The 19,017-nt window shown below is 48.1% G+C and overlaps 1 protein-coding gene across 1 annotated transcript in view; it reads left to right on the top strand.

Moving 5' to 3' along the window:
- The window catches only part of ralgapa2 (Ral GTPase activating protein catalytic subunit alpha 2), a gene marked incomplete at its 5' end in the record, with an annotated part of 124,811 nt that overhangs the window by 53,930 nt on the left and 51,864 nt on the right, over positions 1 to 19,017 (top strand). Inside the window, 9 exons of the mRNA XM_080539909.1 lie at positions 4,877 to 5,005; positions 5,596 to 5,724; positions 6,266 to 6,324; positions 6,567 to 6,675; positions 11,580 to 11,690; positions 12,027 to 12,095; positions 12,377 to 12,514; positions 16,151 to 16,331; positions 18,091 to 18,910. Of these exons, the coding sequence (XP_080396035.1) occupies positions 4,877 to 5,005; positions 5,596 to 5,724; positions 6,266 to 6,324; positions 6,567 to 6,675; positions 11,580 to 11,690; positions 12,027 to 12,095; positions 12,377 to 12,514; positions 16,151 to 16,331; positions 18,091 to 18,910 (1,745 nt within the window). The remainder of the gene's footprint in view (positions 1 to 4,876; positions 5,006 to 5,595; positions 5,725 to 6,265; positions 6,325 to 6,566; positions 6,676 to 11,579; positions 11,691 to 12,026; positions 12,096 to 12,376; positions 12,515 to 16,150; positions 16,332 to 18,090; positions 18,911 to 19,017) is intronic.

Here is a 19,017-nt window from a genome sequence, read left to right as displayed (position 1 = left end):
TTCCGTGTCGTTAAATAATGTTTGAGCTCCCCACCGCCAAGACGTGATTAATTAAGGATTGACGTCTGTCGCGCTCCGTTAGAGTGACACGCTGGCTGAGGCTCAGAGGGGGTTGGGGGGGGGGGGGGGGAGATGGGGAGATGGGGTGTCTCAGGGAACGCGCTGTGGAGAAATGAGGGGGCTAGGAGGGGGGACAGAGGGACAGCGTGGCATTCTCCAGCTTTTGTTGTGCCTAAATATAAGACGGGGGGGACGGGGGGGGGCGCTGGAGCGTGCTCAAATTGGCCGCAGAAAGAGTCCTCACGCCACACAATGGATGACAGCCACACGCCTGTTTTACATGAGAAAGTACCTCTTACTCCGCCACCCCCACCCCCCCTTTTCTCTATACCCCCTTCTTCTTTTTTTCCTCCCTCATTTCCCTCTCGCTCCCCCCACTCCTCCCGTAGTATCCCAACCTCCCAAATCTCTCTTTCTTATAATAATAATAATAATAATAATAATTCATTGTATTTATTAGTGTTGTTCCGATACCATTTTTTGATCCCGATACCGATACCGATACCTGACCGTGCAGTACTTGCCGATACCGAGTACCGATCCGATACCGGTTTTTGAAAAGGAAAAAAAAAAAAAAAAAAAAAAAAAAATTTTTTGAGCCGCATACTCACCTCGATGTAAAATTATTGCTAACACTTAGTCTGGCACTGCTCAAAACCTTTGTAAAACAGGAAAAAATACCAACAGAGAGTGAATACTATAGAACTTTTTTTTATTGTCTACCTGGTATGGTGACAAGAAAATCAACCCCTTATAAAACCTGAAATGTGGCTCTCACAGATGCCAATCAGTGCAATATCCATTTAAGATATAAAACAGTCGTAGTAGTAGTGCAACAGCAAGTGAACATTTACAAACAAAATAACTTTAGTACTTAAAAAAAAAAAAAAAAAATCGGATTTTTTTTTTGTTAGTACTCGCCGATACCGATACCAGCATTTTTGTGCGTATCGGTGGCCATGCCGATACTAGTATCGGTATCGGAACAACACTAGTATTTATATAGCGCTTTCCCTCTACTCCATCACCGCTCATGTTCCCTCCAATCCATCTACATGCATCCATCCACTCTCTCCTCCCTCTGTCTCTCTCCTCCCTCTGTCTCTCTCCTCTCTCTGTCTCTCTCCTCTCTCTGTCTCTCTTCCTGTGTCTCTGTCTCCTCTCTCTGTCTCTTCTCCCTCTGTCTCTCTCCTCTCTCTATCTCTCTTCCTGTGTCTCTGTCTCTCTCCTCTCTCTGTCTCTCTTCTCCCTCTGTCTCTTTCCTCTCTCTCCCTCTCTCCTCTCTCTGTCTTTCTCCCTCTGTCTCTCTGCCTCCCTCTGTCTCTCTTCCTCTCTCCGTCTCTCCCTCTGTCTCTCCTCCCTCTGTCTCTCTCCTCACTCTGTCTCTCTCCCTCCCTCTGTATCTCCCCATCTCTCCTCCATCTGTCTCTCTGTCTCTCTTCTCTCTGTCTCTCCTCCCTCTGTCTCTCTCCTCACTCTGTCTCTCTCCCTCCCTCTGTATCTCCCCATCTCTCCTCCATCTGTCTCTCTTCTCTCTGTCTCTCTCCTCTCTCTCCTCTCTCTCCCTCTGTCTCACTCCCTCTCTCCTCTCTCTGTCTCTCTCCCTCTGTCTCTCTGTCTCTCTGACCCTACAGTTCCATCCTCACCACATCATGATGTTGAAGGACGTAGTAGTATGTCTCTACTCTTCTTTTTCCAAACGTATTCTCCCACAGGCCTGTTGGGTACCCTACCCCGGCCACGTGTCTGTAAACTGTAAATGACCTGTATTTAGGGTTAGAAAAGAAAGGTTTTCTTCCCGGCCTGGATCCCATTCTCTGCTGTGAGAGGAAGCCCAGGGAGGGAGATAAGAGCCGTGGTGGGATTCTCCGCTCCTCTCCTCTCCTCTCTCCCCTACCAAGGTCACTGGTATTGTCCAGACTGTGTCTCTCAGTCAGGGGCTGCGCTGGCATGGCCAACGGGACAATGGCAGTAATCTATCTAATAACAGCGCCGCTGTTGTCGCACATCAGCCATCAGTGGGCCACAGCTTGCCATAAAAAAATGGGCCATATACACACAGAGGATGAAATGTAGTTTATAGTTTCTGTGTGTGTGTGTGTGTGTGTGTGTGTGTGTGTGTACGCACACGCTCGTGCAGGTACACGTGTGTCCATGTGCTTCAAACACCTTGTACAGTCCGTAGCTAGGAGAAGTTATCAGTTGGCTAAAAATCAGCATCAAAGAAATCATACGCACACACAAACACAACTGACACTAACAATTGTTTAAAAATAACATATCCGTTTAGGCAATTTGTCAAGACTTAAAACTGTATTGCATGCAGTGTTTGGGCTAAAACATCTCATCACAACATTGGCTTACTTTATCATTTTTGGCTTTTGCATCTCTTCTCTGACTGTGAGCCAAGAGAGGACCATAAACCTCTCCGTCCTCTCACACCTGCTCTCGCCTCCCCAGACCGGCGGCTTCCTTTACCTCCACCTATCAGGGAGAAGAAAGGGGCCGTTTCACTGATAAGACAACCGATCGCTCAACTGATTCCCCTAGAGAGTGGGGAGATGTTGACAGTTGATTGTCGGCGTCCCGTAGCTCAAAGCCCCCCCCCCCCCCCCCCCCAGATACTTGTTGTAGTTGATGATTAAATGTCTTTCCACATAGCCATACAGGTGGACACTGACTATCAGCATGTCTTGCCTGCCCTGTACTCAGGGAAACCCCCCATCTTTCCACTCTGATAAGTGCTGGTTATATGGCCAGGATGGTAGCTGCAGTATGGAGGACTAATGGTCACATGCAGCCTGTTGAGTAGAGTAGTTTGGTAGGAGGACTAATGGAGACTAAAGTCCATTCCCTGTGTGTTGACAGGGTTCAGACATGGCCAGATGAAAAGGGTTAAGAAACCTCCTTTTCAGGGCCTGTGGAAATGCATCTATTGTTGACCAGGCCCTGTTCCCTATTCTCTGCCAACACTCTCTCAAATACACACACACACACACACACACACACACACAGGCACGCACACACACACACACACACACACATACATTATGTACAGACACGTACATACACACACACACATAAGTACACACACACACATACTGTACACACACACACACACACACACCTCAAATCCCGTTCCCTCTACTTACAAGCACAATAGAAACACTTTGTAGGTTTGTTGCTTCCTCTAAAATGCTCATTTCAGGCAATCAAGCAACAATTTGTTGGCAGTTAATTACCTCCGACTGTTGTGCACATTACGCCTCAGAGGTCAATTACTGCTGAGACGAGGGTAGAACGGGCCTGCGAGCCTAATGCTCCAAACCAATTTTCCTCCTCTGCCATCATGTGTTCTGACTTCTTCGTTATTGCTCTGCATGTATTTCTACTTCTCTTTTGTTCCCCTCCGCTCTGTGTTTACAAAAGCTCCATTTGAGGTGATTAATGTTGCAGGTAGGGGTTGGGGGGGCGGGGGGTGAGGGGTGAGGGGGATGGGGGGGGGGGGGGGCTGGTGATGGAGTGTGTGTGGTCGGGTGTTTACCGAGGTGCACTCTGCTCAGGGCTTAGGGCGACACGGGGCCAGTGTTTGAACGGCCTGATTGACGTGCGTTTTACTGCCTCTGAGAAGGCAGGTGTTCTGGGCTCGGACCATGTCTGTGTGTGTGTACACACACACACACACACACACACACACACACACACACACACATACATACACACACATACATATACAAACACAAGCAGACACAAAGACACACACACACACTGGGAAAAGATAAGGGCAGACCAGTTCAACTCCCTCTTATATGTGACATTCTTATCTCATGAAGAATTTTCGATCGCTCCGTTGACATTGAGGCTATTGTGAAGAGGATGCAGGGACCCATGAACACCTCAACAAACCCACACATGCTATTCAATAGTCTCTACTTCTGTTAACAAGGAGATGGCTCGACGTGACCATGAACCGTTTGGGGAAAGAACACCCATCTGTCACTGAGCACAGGGTGTACCTGAGCCCTGGCTTTAATTACGAGTGTGTGTGTGTGTGTGTGTGTGTGTGTGTGTGTGTGTGTGTGTGTGTGTGTGCGTGTCCATCAGTCATAGTAAGAAAAGTAATCTCTGCACAGTCATAACGCTAGAAGAAGGAAGAATTTTTAAAATGTTTAAATTGTTTTTGTGTGTGTCTGTGCCTGCGCGTGCGTGTGTGTGTTACTGAGGAAAGTTGAGCTCTTTTGTTCCACCCTTATGCTGTGAACAACCCATCTGCTGCCTCTCTTTCTCTCTCTCTCTCTCTCGCTCTTCCTTTCCCTGGTCTCAGAGGGAGATGGGCAGTGGAGTGCCTGCCTCTCTCCCCTGAGTGCACTGTCAAAAATATGCACTGTACTCTGGAAAGGGCTCCCTTGAACCCATCACATTGTTCTGTTGGTCCATTCCTCCAAAACCTCTCTCTCTCTTTCTCCCTCGCTTTGGACACAATAACAGCTCTCCGCTGAGACACGCTCAATGTAAATACCAAGCATTCTTAATGGTCAGGCAGCCGCAGTTGTTCCTATTAGGATATGTTCCAGCCATCTGAGATCTCTCTCTGGTGGTTCTGTTACAGCGTGGCTTCAATACGCTTTTCATATTTCAGTCCTTAATCAAAACCACTCTGACTTCCACTTCCACTCAGATTATTTCCGCACTACAAATGTGTTGTTGGACAATAGAAGCTCCATTGCCATGTCCTGAACCCCTGGTGTGTGTGTTTGTGTGTGTGTGTGTGTGTGTGTGTGTGTGTGTGTGTGTGTGTGTGTGTCCTCTCCTCCAGGACGTTCTGAACACAGTGATCCGCTCCTGCTCCCCACGCTTCTTCTTCCTGGGCCTGCCGGGCTTCACCATGCTGGTTGGAGACTTCATCACCGCTGCCGCACGCATCCTCAGCTCCGACACCTCCGAGGTGAGAGGAGGGCCTAGAGAGGGAGCAGCACACACACACACACACACACACGCTGGACTGGATACATGTTCCCAGTAGTGTTGTTCCGATACCGATACTAGTATCGGCATGGCCACCGATACGCACAAAAATGCTGGTATCGGTATCGGCGAGTACTTAACAAAAACGTAAGTTTTTTTTATTTATTTTTTTTATTATTTTTTTTTACTTAAGTTTTACAAAAACTTTACGAGTTTTACAAAGGTTTTGAGCAGTGCCAGACTAAGTGTTAGCAATAATTTTACATCGAGGTGAGTATGCGGCCCAAAAAACATGTTTTTTGGTTTTGTTTTTTCAAACGCCGTGGTATCGGATCGGTACTCGGTATCGGCAAGTACTGCACGGTCAGGTATCGGTATCGGTATTGGGATCAAAAAAGGGTATCGGAACAACACTAGTTCCCAGACATGAGCCACTTTACTACACAAACACAGCTGATGTAGATACATCTTTCAGTATAGCGTAGCATAGTCAATCTGAGTTCCAGAGAGCGTCCTACAACAGGTCCTTTGAATCCATTTTGAAATGTAACCCGGTTGTTCCTCTGCCAGGCTCCGAGGGTAGAGGCCCAGACGGTCCTGGGGTCCCTGGTGTGTTTCCCCAACCTCTACCTGCAGATCCCTCTCCTCCAGACCGTCTCCGGCACAGACGGCATTGTGGTGGGAAACGAGGACATCAAGGTATGATGCTTTGTTAGGGGAGGGTTGAGGCCGGTAGGGAAAGAAAGGACTAGAAACTATGCTATCGAAATAGAACTACAATTATATTTTTTCAATACGGATCTATGCCAACAAATAATAATTGGGCAATTAATACAGTACCAGCTCAGTGGCCTTGCGGTTAGAGTGTCCGCCCTGAGATTGGGAGGTTGTGAGTTTGATCCCCGGCCGGGTCATACCAAAGACTATAAAAATGTGTACCCGATTCCTCCTTGCTTGGCACTCAGCATTAAGGGTTGGATTGGGGGTAAGACCCTGCGACATACCAGCGTCAGGAGATAGACCCCTGCCCCCTAAGGGCCATTAGGCTCGAGAGAACCATCGGTTCTCAAGGCCACTTACTTTTTACTTAATACAGTACAAAGAATTAGAAATGTCACTACTTCAGAACGTTTTTTGTCGTTGTTTTTTTGGGGTGTGGGTGGTGGGGTTGGAATGAATGTTTGGATGTTGTGCACAGCGCAATGGAAATAGAACCTGATGATGCCATCTCTCCCTTCAGGACTATCTGGTCAACATCCTGCTGAAGACGGCGAGGAATGAAATGTGTGAAGGAGCCAGGTAGGGAGGGTCTGAGTAGGATGTTCAAGACATGAACATGGAGGCCAGGGGGGGTCATCGTTAAGACGTGGGCAGTTTGGATACGTTTTGTTGAGGGAGTAGCATCAGAAACCAATTCAACTGTGTTTTCCTACCCAATAAAAATCAATCACTGTTGAACATCCTTGTTTAGAATGGTCCCCCTCACTCCTGCCTGTGTGTGATTATGCATTGGTCCTGTGGTCTCCTCTCTTGTGCTGTAGGTGTGTAGCTGTGTGTAGTCTGGGCCTGTGGGTGTGTGAGGAGCTCATGCAGAAGAATATCCACTACCAGGTCAAGGATGCCATCAACGTGCTGGGTGTAACACTAAAGGTGTGTGTGTGTGTGTGTGTGTGTGTGTGTGTGTGTGTGTGTGTGTGTGTGTGGTTACAAACAATGCTTAGGTTGGGGTTTGATTCCCACTGGGTCCATATATACTGCAAAAAGTATGCACTCACTGCAATGTAAGCCACTTTGGATAAAAGCTCCGGCTAAATGGCATATACAGCTCTGAAAATAATTAAAAGACCACTGCAAAATGATCAGTTTCTCTAGTTTTACTATTTATAGGTTTGTGTTTGAGTAAAATTAACATTTTAGTTTTATTCTACAAACTACTGACATTTCTCCCAAATCCCAACAAAAAATTATTCAGCATGCTATTCTGAAACTTTTATTTTTCTGACTTTTATTCTGAAACTTTTTTGGGGGACTTTTATTCTGAAACGTTTTTTGGGGGACTTTTATTCTGAAACTTTTGTTTTTCAGACTTTTATTCTGAAACGTTTTTTTCCAGACTTTTATTCTGAAACATTTTTTTCGGACTTTTATTCTGAAACTCTTTAGCGGCATTTATTTGCAGAAAATTACAACTGGTCAAAATAACAGAAAATTACAACTGGTCAAAATAACAAAAAAGATGCTGTGTTTTCAGACCTCGAATAATGCAATGAAAATAAGTTCATATTAATTTTTAAACAACACAATACTAATGTTTTAACTTAGGAAGAGTTCAGAAATCGATATTGCGTACAGGGATGAGGTAGAGCAACTGAGCAAGCTGTGCAAGGTTAACAACCTGCTGCTGAACAAGTCAAAGACCCAGGAATTCATCGTAGACTTCAGGAGGAAAAAGTCCGAGATCCAGCCCCTGCTCATCGACGGAGAGAGCGTGGAGAGAGTCTCAACCCTCCGATTCCTGGGACATCACATGTGGGATGACCTGACCTGGAAGGACAACACAAAAGGCACCATCAAGAGGGCACAACAGCGGCTATACACCCTGAGATGCCTCAGGAAGGAACACAACAAGCAGGAGATACTGGTGGCCTTCTACCGCGGCGCAGTGGAGAGCATCCTCACCCACGGCATCTGCAACTGGTTCTCCAGCTGCACAACAGCGGAGAGAAATGCGCTACAGAGAGTAGTGAGAACAGCACAGAAGATCACCGGCGCCCCCCTCCCCTCTCTGGAAGAGCTGTACAACACACGCTGTCTCAGGAAGGCCTCAAAGATCTCCAGGGACCCGACCCACCCTGGGCACGTACACTTTACCAGGCTGCCCTCGAAAAGGAGGTTCAGGACCCTGGCCGCTAAGACAAACAGACTGAAGAACTGCTTCTACCACAGGGCCGTCCAGGCCCTGAACACAGCAAAGACCTAAGTTCTGGGCCCTGGACAGTCTGGACGGATTGTATGGCAGCTGCTGGACTGAAAAAATCAGGTGTAGTGCTGAGGCACAAACATGTACATTTCAAGCCTGCAAACTGCGACACTTTAAATAACGTGAAAAAATACTATTGTGCAATATGACAACCCTAGTTGACTATCTGTGCAGTATAGTACAGTGGATTGTGTACATAGCCTTTATTTATGTAAACCAGCTCCTTACCTTCTTGTGATTTTTGTATTTTTCTAAAAGTTTTTTTTTTTTTTTCCTTTCCTAACACCAGGGGAGCCACCCCTCCTAAATTTCGTTGTTTGGTACCTGTACTGTAGCAATGACAATAAAGTCCATTCATTCATTCATTCATTTGGTAGAATAACCCTGATTCTCAATCATAGATTTCATGCGTCTTGACATGCTCTCTTTCACATTGCTGTTGGGTGACTTTATGCCACTCCTGGCAAAAAAATAAATAAATCAAACAACTCGGCTTTGTTTGATGGCTTGTGACCATCCGGATGTCTTCTTCTTGATCACATTCCAGAGGTTTTCAATTGGGTTCAGGTCTGGAGAATGGCATGACAGGGTCTTGATCTGGTGGTCCTCCATCCACACCTTGATTGATCTAGCTGTGTGGTATGGAGCATTGTCCTGCTGGAAAAACCAATCCTCAGAGTTGGGGAACATTATCAGAGCAGGAGGAAGCAATTTGTCTTCCAGGACAACCTGGATTCACGTGGCCTGATTCATGCCCGATTCCTTGTGAATCTGCCCGATTCCTTGCTGAAGCACCCCCAGATTATTACCGATCCTCCACCAAATTTCACAGTGGGTGTGAGACACTGTTGCTTGTAGGCCTCTCCAGGTCTCCGTCTAACCATTAGACTAGACTACCAGGTGTTGTGCAAAGCTGAAATGAAATACAGCTTCTTTGCTTCTCATTGATGAAGGGCTTTTTTCTAGCTTTGCACGACTTCAGCCCAGCACTTCACCCCAGCTGCCGTTTGCCATTCTTTTTGTAGGTCACTTGATGTCAACCTACGGTTGTGAGTGACTTTGGAATGAGTTGGTGGTCATCCCAGTCAGTGGAGAGTTGTGTTCGCCCTCTGTCGGTCTGTAGCTTTGTTGTCCTGCTGCTTGACCTTGTTCTTATGAACCACCATCTTTGACATGTAATAGATGGAAGCAGCGTGACGCTCACCCTCTGCCAGTAAATGCAGAATTGAAGCCTTCTTTTCCTCACTCCAAACTTTTTTTCCCAACTGTTTTGCCATGGTCAAGTTATTTTTTTTTATTCCAATTACGTTTGAGGTACTACTGGCACTGTTTTTGCCATCCAGCTGGTCCTATTGCAAGAGGATAGTGATGACCACAACAGAGCTGTGTGTGTGTGTGTGTGTGTGTGTGTGTGTGGTTGTTTTTTTATTCCTTGTTGCTACCCTGCTCTTGTCTTCCTGTGTTCTACCAGCTTTTCTTGCCTTCCAGTGTTTCCTCTACATGCATTTCATCGTGGCGGACCGCCACGATGGAATTTCCTCCGCCACCATTCAGATTTCTCAAAAAAAAAAAAAAAAAAAAAAATTGGCCGCTTTTCAGACCTTCACATCGCTAGACACACCCACAAGCGCGAAGCGACGCGCTTGCAAAACTGTTTTGTGATTGGTCGAATACATCTAGGCTGCGTGTAGTCTACAAACTACTTCAAATGTTACAATATGCGCGACGACGGTGCTGGATCCTGGATCTGTGCATCGGTGTGCAGGAAGAACACGGAGCAGGCGCCAGACCAGACTAGATGATCGTGGAGTGAAGATATTATGAAAGTGTACGTGCTTGTCGATCACCCGTCGCATCGCGTACGCTTTAATAATCTCTTCACTCCACAATCATCTAGTCTGGTCTGGCGCCTGCTCCGTCTGTTTTTCTTCCTGCACACAGGTAAACAGATCCAGGATCCAGCAGCGTCTTCGGGCTCGCGCAAACAAACCCGGCGAATTTTTTTACTTGCCCCAGGCAAGCGTTACTGTTGAACCCTGCTGATACATGATTCTTCCCTGCACATTGACAATGTTTTCTCTCTCCTCTTTCTTCTGCGTTGTGAAGGGATCCACTGCAGCGTACACGAAAAGCGGCTACTGTGTCAACCGCTTCCCATAATAGTTACAACAACCATAAAGCCTCCATAATGATAATGAAAAGAAGGGGAGACGAATTTTTTATTGACAACGGAATTACATGCTGGAAAAACATGCAGACACAGACAATAAGAGACACACGGGAGTACGGGAAAACATTTTATTTTTTTGGGCCATCCTCGAGTTTTGGCTGAAATTACGTCGTTGTTTTGAGCGCGCGTGCGCGTTTCATGCGCGTGCACGCTGCGCGCGCGCGGTCAACGCTACCCGCCACCATTGTAACAATTCCTGGAGGAAACACTGCCTTCATCACTAACTTTTCCAGACACATTTTATACTTATCTTTGAAGACTACAGCTGTGACATTTCTGCCTGGAAATGAAAAGCCTTCTACACATAAGTATTCTTATTTACATAATAGCTTTACATGGGTACAAGGAAATAAATGGTGGATTATGTCAAAAAGAAAAAGAAAAAAAAGACTACAAACCAATTGTGTGTGTATGTGTGTGAGAACGTGCTTTGTCGTGTGACTTTTTGGAAGAGCCTCTCCCATCCCACTGTCGTCGTCGGAGAGAGAGAGAGAGAGAGAAGAGAGAGAGAGAGAGAGAGAGAGAGAGAGAGAGAGATGAGAGAGAGAGAGAGAGAGAGAGAGAGAGAGAGAGAGAGAGAGAGAGAGAGAGGAGAGAGAGAGATGAGAGAGAGAGAGAGAGAGGAGAGGAGAGAGAGAGAGAGAGAGAGAGAGAGAAGAGAGGAGAGAGAGAGAGAGAGAGAGAGAGAGAGGAGAGAGAGAGAGAGAGAGAGAGAGAGAGAGAGAGAGAGAGAGAGGAGAGAGAGAGAGAGAGAGAGAGAGAGAGGCGCTGGTTGCTGAGGCTACAGGGGAGAAAGGGGGCGATGGCGTAATTTCCAGGTCATTCACTCTCAGTGGATACAGGCCAATTTAAGCAGCCTCATCTCCCAGCTTCCTGCTAGAGCAATCCCCACCCCCCCCCACCCCCCCCCTAATGGAGCAGTAATCACTCCCCTGCAGAACTTGACACACAGGCTCGGCCGGGCCCGGGGGTGGGTTTGGTGGGAGGGGGCATTGGGGAGGGGGCATGCAAAAAAAAGATTGGAAATTGTAATTCCTAGTATTCTAGTTCCAAATCACAGACATTCTCCTTTTGAGAGAATATTGTCAACAGCACAAATCGGCCAATGAGTCCTCCCTAATGACGAAGTGAGGCTTTTGACAAGAATGAGTCTCTCTCATCATTCATGTCGACACGTTGCCAGAACCAAGACATCCCTCTCGACATGGTTGATGCTGAGTGCGAGTGCTTGTGTTCAGCCCTCATCTTGTCTTCTGTCCCGTCTCTCTCTAACTCTCTCTCTCTCTCTCTCTCTCTCTCTCTCTCTCTCTCTCTCTCTCTCTCTCTCTCTCTCTCTCCTACCAGTTTGGGAATAAGGCAGTGGCTCAGGTAGCCTGCGACCTCTTCCAGCTCCTCATCTCTCACTGGGAACACCTCCAGAGACTGGAGTCGTCTCTCCCAAAGAAGATCATCGAGGTAGGTGACGTTTAGTGTTCAAATGTCCACACGAGCATACCGCTTAAATACCGCTAGGCCAGTACATGGCTTAATTCTTTGAAGTGTGCTCGTGTGGATTTGGAAGGCGGTCATCTCCCTACCTCACACTCCTCACCTCTCAACTGCAGTCTCCCCCCCTATCATGACACAAACTATTCACTATCAACCCAGGAATAACAATGCCTCATCAAAGTCTCTCTCTATCTCTCTCGTTCCTTCTCTTTCGCTCTCTCTCTCTTTCTCTCTCTCTCTCTCTCTCACTCTCTCTCTCTCTCCTCCCTCCCTCCCTCCCTCCCTCACCCCCCTCCCGTGCAGATCTTTGTGGCCACCATAGCCTTCCTGTTGCCAAGCGCAGAGCACTCGGCGGTGGAGGCGGACAAAAAGGTACAGGGGAATTGAAAGAGTGTAAAATGACCTGAGTTTTTTATTTATATTTTCCCCCATCTACTGTATGTAGTACATTTGCTCAGGAATCTTGCACTGGATGTGTGTTCCCATCCTCCTCCCCCCCTCCCTTTCTCTCTCTCTCTCCCCCCTCCCTCTCCCTCATCTCATCCCTGACTGTGATATTGATTATCTTAGCCTTACTACAGTAGGGGTTTCATTGTGCTGGGCTAATGGAAAAGGCCTCTCCTCTCTCCGGTCCTGGTCTTTGTGTGACTCAGCTAATGGTGTCCCTGCTGCTGTGCCTGTTGGACTGGTGCATGGCCGTCCCCCTGAGCCTGCTGCTGGAGCCCATCACCATGCCCGTGCTGGAGGACCCCACTTCCCACAAGGCCCCCCTGCTGGACTACATCTACAGGGTGGGTAGATGTCAGGATCCCCTGACACTCCTCCTGGGGAGTTCACATAGAACTGAGCACACATTACAGTACAGCTAGCATTTACATTTACATTGTTGGCATTTAGCAGACGCCTTATTCCAAAGCAACTTACAATCAATACATTTGACTAAGTAAGTGAATCATCAATCCATCAGTCGTAGCAGGAAAGGTAATCTAGTTCAGGCCAGCAGCCATTGGCAGTCATCATGCTAGAAGAAGATTTTTTTTTTTTATAGTAGATACTGGATAAACAGTAAAAGGGGGTAGTAGACATCTGGAGAAACAGTAGGGGAGGAAGCAGGTGTCTCAGGAGGAGGATGTCTCTATCTAGCTATGGACTGAACACTTACAAGAACAGCATAACATCATATAAAAAAAAGAAATATGTAACAGCAGCTGGTGAAAGCGGAAACAACTCTGCAACCAATCAAAATGTTCAGACTTTGGTCGGTTCCTGGCTTGTTCCCGCTTTCACCAGCTGCTGTCACATATATAATATAAGATGAGTCATATATTGGTAAAAACATCTACACACACTTCAGATACACATATTCTTATGTACTGTTCGGTTACATTAGATCTTTGGTTTAAAGCTAAACTTTACCTGAGCTTTTTACCTCAGTAACCTCTGAACCTCTGAGCCTTCCATGATGACATGGCTCTATCCATCACTGAGCGACACAATACTTCTGTTTTTGGTTTGGGTACCGTGAAGAAACTCATAGTGCCGTGTTTGGTGGGGTATGTATGTATGTATGTATGTATGTATGTATGTATGTATGTATGTATGTATGTATGTATGTATGTATGTATGTCAGTCGGTTTGAAGTGTATGCAAATAGATTATAAAAGTGGACAGGACATTTCAACACACAAATATTCACCGGTAAACACAAGCATTTGCTCCCCCAAGTGCTGATAAGAGTACAGCACATTGTCTCATCTTCCACTATGATAGCCTCAGTCATGTACCCTATTTAGCATGTTCAGTGTAACGCAGTTGGCTATCCCGCCTAGGAATTAGCATGAAGTAATCATCAGTATAGATGATGTAAATGGAAACACCTGTTTTGATCAACATCTAAAATGTGTTCATTTGAAACAACCTCTTCAAGGTTATTTTTTAATTCCATGTTTTTGTAATCCAACCATGCGTTGGATGTTGAAAGAGCGAGGAGGAGCCTGAGCGTCAGGGCGAGTGAATGAGGTATTATTCATTGGCAGATGGGGTCAGAGGCAGAGACCTTTGTCAAGGATGTCACCCCTGATAAGAAATTGTCAAATTATTTAAATGTGCCTTTGTCCACTTGATAAGCCCAGCTATTAAACCCCGTCTAGAGATTTGAATTGAATATGTCTTAATATGAGAGGGGCTGCAGCTGCTATGTAGGAAAGAGATAAAATGTGATTGGTTGTTCAACTGTGTACATAACGTGTTTGACTGCCCTTGTCCTGGGTAAATAGCCCATATTAAATCCTCTGTACTAGAGTATCACAAGCACATGTACACATTTGTTCCCTGGTCTCTCATATCCCCAAAAAAATCCTTCTTTTGCCTTGTTTATGGTCTGTTTGTTTCTGTCTAGAGAGGCGCACCCCATGGGTCTGTAATAATGACAAATAATCCTCGATATTTCTGTAGTTTTTCCATACTTGATCTGGCCTCTTCTTTGCGCTCGGTACATTGAAACTATTTACATGTAGATGTTCGTCCCTGTCGGATCCTCAATGAGCAGATTAACATGGTCCCATTCATACCCTCATGAATAAAGATGGCACATTTTTGCATCTCTGCTCAGGATTTGAACTTGTGTGTGTGTGTGTGTGTGCGTGTGTGTGCGTGTGTGTCTATTTTGTGACTAACAGCATGAGGCTGCTGGTTGGAAAAGGCATGATTGCACTGGACTTTATTGGTTCACTGGAGCTCCTCTCAGGTTCTCCATCTGCTCTCTCTGTCTGCCTCAGCAGCTGCACCTCTCTCTTTCTCTCTCTCTCTCTCTCTCTTTCTCCCTCTCCCTCCCTCAGTGTGCCCCCCCCCCCCCCCCGTGGGTGGGTGTGTGTGCGCGTGTGTTTTTTTACTTATGTGTTTTCATGTGCATGCGTGTGCGCGTCTCTGCCTATCTATCCCTGTTTGTTCAAGTGTGTATTACCTTCCTGGAACTGTTGCTATGTGAGGGTACAGCCACTTAGTCGTCAAGCAAGCAGAAGCACCCCCCCCCCCCTCCTTCCACAGAGGAGCCACTCTGGGGCTTTGGCTGTGGCAGCTGTTTGGTTCTGGTCTTTTCACCATCAACACTAATCCTCCCCCATGACCAGAGCCACTGGAGAAGGCCTGATAATCCACATACTGTCTGTCTGTTTGTCTGTCTGCATTTCCCCACACAATACTATTACACATGACAGGACCTGCGCCCCTTTCTCTCTCTCTCTCGCTCGCTCGCTCTCTTTCTCTGTCCGTCTGTCTCTCTCTCTCACGCTCTGTGTTTCTTCTCTCTCTCTCTCTCTCTCTATCTTCTCTCTCTCACTCTCTGTGTCTCTCTTCTCTCTCTCACTCTCTGTGTCTCTCTGAACCTCAGCCAAGTGTGCGTGTGTGTGTGTGTGTGTGTGTTGAATCGGATTAGCTGTTCATTTACATGGACCAGCCTCCACAATAGGTTTAACCAAGTCCCCCCCACTCCCAATGAGCATACATTATGCTATGGTCTCTGATACCCTACTGTAGTCGTCTGTTTACAGTACACAGGTGTTTGTGTGTGTGTGTCTGTGTGTGTGTGCGTGTGTTTGTGTGTGTCCGTGCGTGCGTGCACGCGCGCATCCGTGTCTCTGTTTGTAAGTGTGTGTTTGTTTGCGTGCGCATGTTTGTGGCTGAGCGGAGGGATAAAGTCTTAATTAAATCAAACAGAGTCAACCTGTCCGATGGCTGTAATCAACTGCCCCAGCGCGCCTTATCTGGCGCTGCCAACGGATGCGGCACCATCTGTTATGCAGATCGATACACTCGCACATCACAGGAGAAATGGATTAGTAGCAATAAAGACCCTCTCCTCCCTCCTCCTTCTCCCTCTCCCTCCCTCTCTCTCTCTCTCTCCCTCTCTCTCTCTCTCGGCTGGCTCAGGATGGTAAACAGACCATGTTATCGTCCCAGTCCGTATGTTGGCGGCTCATCCCAGGCTCATCCCAGGCCCGGGCCTTCAATTAATCACTGTTACATTGTGTTGTTTACCCCACCGTCTTTGGAGACGGGTCTGTATGGTTCTACAGCGGAACCGGAGTGTGAGTGTGTCCTCATGCTGTGTTTACAGTGAGCGTGGGCTCAGTGTTGTCAGCCGCTCCCCCCCTCATGGCACCGGGGTCAGAGAGTTCAGTCAGGTAGAAGGGAAGAGCATCTCATAGCAAATGTGTGTGTTGTTGTTTGAGGTGGTGTCACAAAGGTAGCAGAGTCGAGAGCAATCACATTGTCATTTATTGAAGAGCGTCCTCTGGCGTCCACAGTGGATGTGTGGTGACCCCTGTCATCCACAGTGTTGGGTGGGTGGGTGTGTGTGTGTGTGTGTGTGTGTGTGCGTGTGTGTGCGTGTGTGACCTCTGTCCTCTCTCCCACCCCTCTTCCTCCAGGTGCTCCACTGCTGTGTGTCGGGGTCCAACCTGCACACCCAGCAGAGCCACTACCTCCTGAGCCTGTCGGACCTGTCCACCGACTACGACCCGTTCCTCCTGCTGGGCCAGGTCCGGAGCTCTGAGCCCCCGCCCTCCCACGCCCCCGCTGACTTTGGCAACCTGCTCACCGTGGCCGAGGGTAAGGAGACCGCGCTCACAGCACGATGCAGGATTGGCAGGGTGGGTAGGCGAGGAGCCACCCGTTTAATGCCTGCTGTGTGGAAGATTGGCCCAGGCTGATGTATAAAGGAGTGTGTGTGTGTGTGTGTGTGTGTGTGTGTGTGTGTGTGTGTGTGTGTGTGTGTGTGTGTGTGTGTGTGTGTGTGTGTGTGCGCGCGAGCGAGCATGCGTGTGTGTGCACGCCTATGAGTGGTTAACACGACCGGTCGTCCCACTCTTCTTCATTTAGATCTCTTTGGGTCGCTGCTACTCTCTTCCTCACCTTCACCGAAAAGTGGTTCAGGGAAATATAACCTTTTGGTAGTTTCACATTTGAAGGTACTCTACGAAATGTCAACGAGTATTTAACATTTTTCTAAATGCACCCAACCAACATCGGAATAGCATGTCTGTTTTTTTTTTGTGTGTTTTTTTTAAAGGCATTAGTGCTCAGCTCCAAAGAGAAGGACCCATTACGGAGACCTATATAAAAAAGAGGGAAAAAAAGATTTTTATTAGCGACCTTGTGCTGCCATTAGCTAGCTAATGTATTAGCAACAACAAGCCAAGCTTCTACTTATGCTCCCGCCAGTCCTTTCTGGCCAAAAAGGAACACCCACCCATTGACACAATGTCAAGGTTTCCTGAGTGACTTTAGCCTTCGGCAGGGAATATCTACGGCCAACCATCCATTCCATTTCAGCTCACGGCGACCAAAAAAGAAAAAGGTCTGTGGGTAGAAACAACAACCCTGCTTCAAAAGACCAACCAAAGAGCCTCAGCGCTGCGTTTCCCTGCCTCGTATTGATTAAGCCCCATCAAAGAACCCCGCGTCTCTAATGCAGGCGGCTCTGCTTTCTAAAGAGCTTTCTCTGCACTTTGATGGAGGATGATGGTATTGATAGCAGTGTCACAATGTGTCCAGACGCGTCATCTTGTGTGTTTTTTATCCCCCCCCCCCCGCCTGCCTGTAATAAGGAATAAAGCATCACGGGCATGCTTTTCACTTTGGAGTAGACCTGAGCATTTACATAAATCCACTTCGGTAAGTAGCGAACCCCTATTCACAGGCACTGTAAAAAAAGAAGAAAAAAAATGCTTCTCATTAGCGGTTCTTTTTTTCGGTCTCTCCTCTGGCCCTCCATTGTAACAGACTCAATGGCCCTTTTTAAAGTTGTCGATGATAATTAGATGCTACTACCTACTTAGAGGTGTGCGAGCGAAACCATTGTGAGAAATGGAGAGAGGGAGAAAAAAAAAAGAGGAAAAAAATCCTATTAGTGATTATCAATGAATGAAAGAAAAGAAAGCTGCTGGCTTTTGTGCGAGGAGGCGAGAGAAAGGGGGAGGACATGTCTAAACACGGATCACACAGGGGGGGGCTTATGAAAGACGACCGTCGGGGGTTTACGGCGGTGGGTTTGTCAACGACCGCATGTGCCGCTGTCGATATCCTCGAAAGACCTTGACGACATGATATGTCTCATAGCGTAGCGCCCGCTCTTCGGTCACCGTGTTCATAAGAACGCTTACAGGTTATAGTCATCAGGAGGGGGGTCCAAATGGGCATGGCCTGCTAAACCGATCGACCCGATGCCCTACATCCACAACCGACTAAACAGTAGGTTTGAGGCCTAAGATCCCCAGCTGAGGTGACGGACCGAGCGGCGTGTTTTTTAACGCGAGAGGGTCTTTAGACGGTTTCCGTGACGGTTTCTCTCCACCTCCCTCCTTTGCAGAGAAGAAGAGGCGGAACATGGAGCTCATCCCTCTGACGGCGCGGATGATCATGACGCACCTGGTGAACCACCTGGGCCACCATCCCCTCAGCGGCGGGCCCGCCCTCCTCCACAGCCTGGTCAGCGAGAACCACGACAACCCCTTTGTGGAGTCGTCGGAGCTCTCCTCCGAGGTGTTCAAGAGCCCCAACCTGCAGCTGTTTGTCTTCAACGACAGTACCCTGGTGTCCTACCTCCAGGTGCCCTCCGAGCCCCCCGCCGCCACCGGCCAGCCCCCCCACACCTCCTCCCAGGTGCGCGTCATCGTCCGAGACATCTCCGGGAAGTACTCATGGGACAGCGGCGTCCTCTACCGCACTCAGGAGGGCCTCGACGGCACCTCCACGCAGTGCGCGACGGAGGACCGGCCCGCCCCCAACCCGACCCACACCACCTCCCGCTCCCCGAGCGCCTCGGAGTGCTTCTCCCCCCCAGGATGGGACTCCCAGTCGGGGTGCGAGGAGGAGGAAGAGGTGGATGTTCTGGACCGGCTCCTGGAGGACCTCGGCTCCAGCAGCCCAGAGTGCCTGCCCCAGCCCCAGCTGAGACTCACCCAGCCCGCGGCCTCTCCCTGTGGGATGAACCTGGAGCAGGAGGGGGCCATCGTGGAGGCCATCCTCCGCCAGACGCAGCAGGAGGAGGAGCAGGTGAGGAGGTTGAACGGAGACGTGAGCGTCAGGGCCGCCGGCCAGGGAGAGCCCACACACCAGGAGCCCAAAGCCCCCTTCTACTTCTGCAGGCTGCTGCTCAACGACCTGGGCATGAACTCCTGGGACCGCAGGTACACCCTACACACTACAGTACACTAGAACTAGAACCACACCACACTACAGTACACTAGAACTAGAACCACACCACACTACAGTACACTAGAACCACACCACACTA

The sequence above is a fragment of the Nansenia antarctica genome (genome assembly GCF_963989245.1).
Source record: "Nansenia antarctica genome assembly, chromosome: 1".
NCBI classification, from domain to species: Eukaryota; Metazoa; Chordata; class Actinopteri; order Argentiniformes; family Microstomatidae; genus Nansenia; species Nansenia antarctica.
This window is presented reverse-complemented; position numbering and strand designations above follow the sequence as displayed.